The sequence below is a fragment of the Chelon labrosus genome (assembly GCF_963514085.1).
Source record: "Chelon labrosus genome assembly, chromosome: 23".
Taxonomy (NCBI): Eukaryota; Metazoa; Chordata; class Actinopteri; order Mugiliformes; family Mugilidae; genus Chelon; species Chelon labrosus.
The window spans coordinates 16,230,205-16,237,958 of record NC_140356.1 but is presented as its reverse complement, the minus strand read 5'-3'; the positions used below and the strand labels follow the sequence as shown (position 1 = coordinate 16,237,958).

At 47.5% G+C, this 7,754-nt stretch overlaps 2 protein-coding genes across 2 annotated transcripts; both read right to left on the bottom strand.

The window, feature by feature from the left end:
• LOC311508892 (protein mono-ADP-ribosyltransferase TIPARP-like) lies at window positions 1–3,442 on the bottom strand (the record flags this gene model as incomplete). The annotated part of the gene is made up of 5 exons (XM_084573879.1): window positions 1–457; window positions 1,302–1,565; window positions 2,103–2,290; window positions 2,384–2,552; window positions 2,622–3,442. The coding sequence occupies 5 exons, from the start codon at window positions 3,440–3,442 to the stop codon at window positions 7–9; spliced, it is 1,893 nt and encodes a 630-aa protein (XP_084430005.1). The 3' UTR covers window positions 1–6.
• Window positions 3,443–4,563: 1,121 nt separating this feature from the next.
• LOC311508971 (zinc-binding protein A33-like) lies at window positions 4,564–7,156 on the bottom strand. The gene is made up of 7 exons (XM_084573978.1): window positions 7,077–7,156; window positions 6,451–6,894; window positions 6,237–6,332; window positions 5,931–6,161; window positions 5,823–5,845; window positions 5,622–5,740; window positions 4,564–5,520 (listed from the first exon to the last, which is right to left on the bottom strand). Exons 2-7 carry the CDS (start codon window positions 6,874–6,876, stop codon window positions 4,979–4,981), a joined length of 1,437 nt encoding a protein of 478 aa, XP_084430104.1. The 5' UTR covers window positions 6,877–6,894; window positions 7,077–7,156; the 3' UTR covers window positions 4,564–4,978.
• Between the last annotated feature and the right edge of the window lie 598 nt (window positions 7,157–7,754).

Below are 7,754 nucleotides of genomic sequence, written 5' to 3'. Positions count from 1 at the left end.
ATATCATCAAATATCAACCTCTTTGGGTACGTCTTTGTACTTGATGAGGTAGTACGGGTAGCACTGACAGCTGTCGAACACCACGAACACGCTGGGTTTGACCACGTCGTCCACGCAGGCGTCGTAGAGGACGCACGGCTTCCCCCTGGCGAAGCTGCGCGGCGGCGGCCGGCGGTAGCCGTCCCTCCCCAGGCTCACCTTCCCCACCAGGACTTTGGCCAGGAACATGTGGCGTACGTCGTCCGGCGCCGCCTTGGTGGAGTAGGTGTGGGACACGGAGGAGGTGGTGGAGAAGTAGGAGCCCAAACCGTAGGCACTTCCGTTGATCCCGGCGACACGGGGGTCGAAGTTGCTGTGGCAGATGACCTCGGAGGCCTCCTTGGTCGTCCCGTGGAAGAGGTGTCTCTCCAGAGGCTTCTTAGACCTGGCGTGCAGCTTCTCCATGTACACCTTTTGCCTGCACAGAACACACATTTCACCGTTTTCTAACCCGGCAACAGATGATCTGATGGTGGAAATAATTATTTGCAGGTCTTTCTTTAGTTTCAAATTCACTTCACACGACGACCAAAGAATGATTGTAAAAGGAAGATGCCAGTTTAACATTTTAGGACATTTTATTGGTCACTTTTGGTAGTAATTGCGAAGCTTCAATTAGGAGAGAGTTGGCCATTGAGTTAAAGGGGAACTACTGTTTTTTACAACCTGGACCTTATTTCTGGAATAAAATATGATCGTATACTCACCCATATAACTTTTGTGTCATTTGTAGTCAATTGGGAGATATTTAGATCTGCGTATATCCATATAGTGGGAGTGACTGGGGCACCGAAACGCAGCCTCTAAATAATGCATTATCTGCCGTGAAACTCGTTCATTTCACCAATATTTTGTTATGATACACTAGTGCTATTCCCTGTTGAGTCCGGAGTTACCTGTTATCATCATCTGGGGTCTGTAGATTGACCTACTAACCTCTGACCTGGATGATGTCATCTCTGAGTGCTGCGCGCGACTGGTGCCCCAGTCACTCCCATCTAAATATCTCCCGATTGACTACAAATGACACAAAAGTTATATGGGTGAGTAAATGATCGTATTTTATGCCAGAAATAAGGTCCAGGTTGTAAAAAACGGTAGTTCCCCTTTAATTTATCTAGACCATAAATGGATATTGGAACCTGGATAATCTTTGGCTACTCCACTGACTTCCTTGAGTCTTTGCTAGTTGCCTGGCAACTTCCTACTGACCAAATCTTCTTGTAGAGCATGTCGAGCAAAATTAAGGACATTGTCACAACCTTTGGTACTTGTCCCAGTGGAGCTGGTTCTGGACCTGCTGGATGCTCAGGATGTCCACCCTGGTCTCGGGCAGGCTCTCGTGGAAGAGGTTCTGGACCGTCCGGTAGGCCAGTGTGCCGGCCGGAACCTCCACGAGGTCGTAGTCTTGCTCCGTGGCCCGAAACCACACCGGAGGGTACCAGCTGCTGAACTCCTCCAGAGGATCCACGCTGAAGTTGGCGGCAGGAGAATGATGGAGGGGAGGGTCGGCCTGGATTCCCGTCCTAGGGGTGTGGGGAGTACGGAGGAAGAGGAGGTTAAATCTAATCAAAAACTGGATAATTTTAGAGGATCGGAGCTGGAATTCTGGAAGTAGTTCAGTAGTTTTGGCTGTTTTCATGCAAGGAAGGTCACAAAATATAATAATATACACCAATCAGGCACAACATTAGGACCACCTTCCTAATATTGTGTCCCTTGTGTCTAGTAAAACATCAGAGAATGGACATGGGCCTTCTGAAGGTGTCCTGTGGTGTCTGGCAACAGAATGTTGTTAGTGGGGGACCCTTGGGTCTTATGGATTGAGGGGAGGGGCCTCTGTGGATAATCCCACAGATACTTGATCAGTTTGGGATCTAGTGAATTTGGACACCTTCTGCTGTTTTTGTTGCTCCTAAACCGTTTTTTTGTTGGCTGCTGCCATCAAGGAGTGTCATTGCTATGGGGCGGGGGTGCCTTGTCTGGTCTAGGTGGGTGCTACATGTCTAAGTAACATCCACACCACACACAGCAATGTGGGAAACATGATCCAGGATACACACTGCAGGTAGGGCCGCATGGATTCGGGCGAGCGGTAGACGGGTCTGCAGCGAACTTCCCTCTGGTACCCCGTGGTGGCGTTGGTCTGGGTCATGCTGGTGAAGTCTAGGTTGTACTCCTGCGAGCCGATGGTGAAGGAACACTCGGGCTCCTTTTTGTCCATCTTCTGCAGCAGCCAGGTGGACAGAGTCTACGGAGGGACGAAGAGGAAGAGCCTGACACATGGAGGAAGGCACTCAACAGTGAATAAAGAGAGGTTGGAGGACAGAGGAGGACTGCTCACCTTGCTGTACTCCTCCCAGCTGACGTTGTTCCACCAGTAGATTTTCCATCTGCTGGGAAAGTACGGGTTCTTGACCAGACTGTCCGAGTTAGTGAGCCGTCTAACGGTGTCGTACTTAGAACAATCATCCAGCTCCATGCTGTCGAAGTTCAGAGTGTAGCGGAGTTGCCTAAAGAAGGGCTTTCATTAACATTTCAAGACAGAAAAAAGGAAAAGAAAGCGACCTTTCTCCACTCACCCATCTTTGAGGTGGATGATCTCCTGACTGACATCGCAGTAGTTCCTCTCCAGTATGACCTGAGCGCGATGGGAGACGTCCACCCACTGGTGGGTGACGTTGCACCACAGCTGCCAGTGAAACGGGTAGGGAGTGTGGTGCATCTTGCACTTTGTCCCGGCGTGGCACGTGCTCAAGAGGAAGTTGTCGCAGATCGGGGTGTTGAAGCAGGTCTTGGTGTGGAAAAGGAGGGGGGCGGGGACTTCGGGTCGGGTGCACAGCTTGCAAGCGGCCGTTCTTGACGTCTCGGCGGCGGGTTGGATTTCGGTCTTGGCCGGCTGGTCGGCGGGCTGAGGTTGGGAGATGAGCAAAGGCAGCGACGCGATGAAGGAGGTGGATGGATTCGGGTCCGGGGCTGGGTTCTGCGGGTGACTTGTAGGACATGGCATCACTTGGGTGTTTTGGGACAAGGTAACCAGCACGCTGGACCTCTTCTGCGAGGGGCCGTCTTGCTGAGAGGCGAACTGGATGGCCGTATGAGGCGGCGGGCTCTGGGCAGACGTGCCTTCGCCTTGGCCGGAAGCAGCTGCACCCCACCCTTGCTGGGAGGTCACGGGCGTGAAGCGAACGCTGACGCTGTAGGGGCTGGCGGTCCAGGTGATGTCCACGTGCTTGGATCTCATGGCCTCCCACACCGGGAGGCTGATGTTGGCCTCAGCAGGGACTTCCAGGAGGAGGAGGGACGGGCCCACCTGGGTGACCTTGGAGGATTTGGATGAAGGCTCCACAGCTAAAACACTGACTGAAGATTTTCTCTTCACACCTCTGCTGCGTGTAGCCATCACCTGCAAAAAAAAATAATTAAAAATAAATAAATAAATAAGAACAGTTAAGTTTTCTTTATTTGTCGTTCTAATTTTACCAATTTAATTCAAACATCTGGCGGAAACTAAATGGTCTCATCTTAAAGGGGATACTAATTTAAAGTTTGGGGCTTCGCTACATGCACGTGTAGCCGACTAACCGACTCGGCTCGACAACGAGTTGAAGTTAATGCGTTACCTTTAGTGCAGCTCGGGCCTGAACCGACGGTTAAAAGCCAAACGCTTCGACTAATATGAACGATTTGAACAGGAGGTTATAAACGACGGCGTGGATGCGGCGATGCAGAAATTTTCGGTGAAGAAGAAGAAGAGGTCGCGTTTAGTGGGTGGAGGGAAGGCGTCCGAGTAGCTACTGTTCATTTTTTTTTTTTTTTTTATATTTTTTTTTTCGTTAATTATTTTTAATTTCATGTTAACTCGTAGAAAATAATCCACCATAATTATTTCATTCAGTTAAAGAAAAAAAAAAATATATCTTAGGAAAATACCCATGCAATAATATATTGTTATTATTTAATTAATTATTATATAATTATTTAGATTACTTATACGAATAAGAATAGATATCATGTATACACCAACCAGGCATAACATTATGACCACCTTCCTAATATTGTGCAGGTCTCCCTTGTGTCTCCAAAACAGTTGGGACTCATCAGAGAATGGACATGGGCCTTCTGAGGGTGTCCTGTGGTGTCTGGCAACACAATGTTGTTAGTGATGGGGGGCCTTTGAGGGGAGGGGCCTCTGTGGATCATCCCACATATACTTGATCAGTTTGGGATCTAGTGAATTTGGGGGCCAGGTCAACACCTTGTGCTGTTCTTCATGTTTTTTGAGTTGTTCCTAAAGCGTTGCCATCAAGGAGTGTCATTGCTATGGGGTGGGGGTGTCTGGTCTGGGCTAGGTGGGTGCTACATGTCTAAAGTAACATCCACAGGAATGAATGCTAGGTCCAGAAGTTTCCCAGCAGAACACTGAATTGTCAGAAGATGAAGATTAAGTATGATTTTGAAGACTTTTCTAGAGTTCCACATCTTATTTTAGACCAGGAGTCACATCATCAAAGGAAGCCGTAACACTTGCAAACAGTTTATTTGGAAATCAGCATTGTCAAACGTTAGCTTTTGCATACGAAATATACATATTTGGCATTTTATTAGTATTTTTTTTTTTTATTATTTTTTTATTAGTTATGAACACAGCTGGGCTCCAGAAAAAAGGAGGAATATTTAGACATGCGTTAGCTTAATATTCAAGTTTGGTTAGAGCTTCTATTGCAGGTAACAGTGAACCGTAATACAAAGTACATACAGTGCATGACATTCTGTTTCATATCAACAACCCCAAAACAAAATATTGCAAGAAATGCAAGAAGGAACCAGTCACTGAAATTCAAGTTTAAATATATGTTTTAAACTGACTAAATTAACAATTAGGAAATTAATGCAAAAATGATTCGATTCGCTTTCACAAGTTTGTTCAGGTGTTCTTTCAGCACTCTGCAGTATTCAGGAAAACTGCCACCGGTTTAATGGTCAAAGGGCACTGCTGACAACCCACCCAGAAGTAAGGAAAGACTTTCTCAGTGAGGGCGTGTTTGAAAGTGTAGATAAGCGTGTTGTTCTGCGGGTCGTGGAAAGACACCTTGCCCTTGTAGCAGTCCAGCTGCACTCTCACCGTCTCCGGGTTCTTTTTCAGGCTCAGCCGCGTCAGAGGGGAAGTACCTGCGAAGTACATTTTGTGGTAAAAGTACACGCACAGGTAGCCGTTGTTCAGGACCGAGGACACCTTCTCTTTCCTCTTGACGGATTCCTTCGCCACGCCGACGACCCACGCCGTGTTGTCCCCGACGTGCACGTCCCAGGCCAGCTTGCCCGAGCTGAAGCCCTCCCGGCCCAGCACGGCGGTGTCGGGGTCGAACCTCTCCGGGTTGTCGGGCAGCTTCCTCTTCTCGTCGCTGTCGCACACACTGGTCAGGTCGTCCGACAAGACGAGCCACGGGGCGGCGGTGTTGGGGTCCAGGGTGACCGGGGCTGGAGAGAACACGGCAAATTTTCAGCTTCGGTTACTTTGACTGCAACACAGGGGATGTAAAAAGTAGCTTGAAGTTTAAAAGTGCCAAGTATGAACTCACTGTATCTGGTGATTTCTTGCATCTTCTCCCAAACATTGAACGTCAAAGACCCCACATATTTGGCCACGTCTATGAGCGCTCCTGGAGCCATATCTGGTTCTTTAACTGGACGATCAGCTCTGCAGACAGAAAACAGAAACATTTTTACAAAACCAAAGTAAAGAAACGTACATTTCAAACTTGTTTTATCATTGTTTTTACCTTGCCAGTGTCTTCTTGCATTTCTGGGGGTAAAAAAAAGTAAAGTAAAATTAATTTTTATGCAAGTATTCATCCACTTGTTCATAATTCAAACAATGGCAAGCTTACGTGAAGCACAGAGATGCCCTCCGAAGCCATCCCCTCCTCCAGCAAGCGGATGGACTCGGACACGGACAGTATATTTCTCTCCATCTCTTCAACCATCTTCCTCATCTCCTCTGTCTTCTGTTCCTCCTCCCTCCTCAGCGCTTCCATCCTGGACTCCTCTTGCTCGTTGAGGAAGGTGCGAAATCTCTCGAACTCCTCGTGGGTGCGTCTCTCCACGAATCGAGCCTGGGCCTGAAGGAAAAGAAATAGACTTAAAGACTTGAAGAGAAATTTGGACGCATTGCCGAAATCGTCTCCAATGCACACCTCAATGTGCACCACGGTGTCTTCGTAGTTTTTCTTCAGTTTGTCAAAGGCGTCCCTCTTCTCCTGCAGCGAGCTGATCGCCGATTTCATTTTCTCCTGAGTGAATTATTAAAAGAAGTTTAGCAGAACACACAGAGATTTGTCTTTAATAGCTCATAATGGTTACTCAGAGCAGCCCAGGGGAAGAACACATTATTCCACCAAGGCTTTTTACCTTCACATCAACAACTGCCTCGCTGACGGGGCAACAGTCGTGCTGCTTGTGTTTCCTGGAGGTGTGGCACACCACGCATATGGGCTTCTGGTCCGTCAGGCAAAAGAGCTTGAGCCTCTCCCCGTGATGGAGGCACAGCTCCCCGGGCTCGGAGTCCTGCTCCTCCCCAGCTCCGTCCTCCCCGGCCTCGCCGTCGAGGACGTACGACTCGCACAGGTTCCTCAGGGTGAGACTGGGCACGGGGTCGTCCACGCTCTGGCTTCTGCACAGGGGGCAGTCGCGGTTTCGTCCGCGGGGAGTCCAGTACTGCTGCAGGCAGGGCGCGCAGAAGCTGTGGCTGCACTTGAGGACCACCGGTTCCCTGAAGATCTCGCAGCATATGGAGCAGGTGAGGTCCGCCTCCGGGAGAGACAGCCTACGGGCCATTCTGACGCTCCTGTTTTGCTGATAAAGTGAAAGTAGGGTAAAGGTTTAGATCAAGCACAGAGGCCTTCCTACACACACACACACACAGTCACAGATTTAGTTCTGCTTCACCCTGCTGAATACAAACAAGTCTTTAAAAACGCAAACTGAATAACTGGCAGTTTTATATATATAAATAAAAGAGTCAGAGACAAACATACCAGACTCTTCTTGGAACAGAAAGACGTGCCTGACTGTGAGCTCTTCCTGCTTCCTGTTTTGTTGAGTCACTCAAAGGGGGTGGAGTCTAAGAGGCAGAGCAGGCACTTTTAACCCTTAACAATCTAAACTTAAAGTCTAAGGGGGGTTATATTTATCTTTTTCTTATATCAAAACATACGTTCCTGATTAAATTTCTCAAAGCTCCAATAAATTTTTGAAGACAGAGAAGGTTAGAAACCACTGGTGTAAATAAACCAAGATTTTAGGAGCCTTCGCTAGAGCCTTCAATAATTAGGTGTTTTTACAAATGAAAAATATTAAATATAAAATAATGCAATGATTTAATGCAACTATATGTTCATTATGAAAAAACTGCATAATAAGTAATCAGAGTGCAGTTTACTTGGCTAAAAAAAACAAACAAAAACAACAACTGTCAATTGTTCTTATTTGCTGGTTTTTAATTAGCCATATAAGGAACTCACAGCAAGTGGCGCCACCTAGTGGAAACGTGCAACAAAAAGTTTGTCGTACAGCCAAATTCTGACTTTTCCCATTAGAAAATATTCATTTTAATTAACCGCATACATCAATATCAGTGGCTCCCCTCTAACCTGACTCTCAAGGGCATTGTTAAGAACTTTTCTCATCCCCGGCCGCCACCTATTTCACCTCCT

Excerpts from the sequence above, each read along its gene's own strand:
- LOC311508971 (XM_084573978.1), bottom strand. The coding sequence starts at position 6,876 with ATGGCCCGTAGGCTGTCTCTCCCGGAGGCGGACCTCACCTGCTCCATA. Across the intron at positions 6,333-6,450 it reads AGGCAGTTGTTGATGTGAAG|GAGAAAATGAAATCGGCGAT; the intron begins GTAAAAAGCCTT and ends TAATTCACTCAG. Across the intron at positions 5,846-5,930 it reads AGGGCATCTCTGTGCTTCAC|AAATGCAAGAAGACACTGGC; the intron begins GTAAGCTTGCCA and ends TTTTACCCCCAG.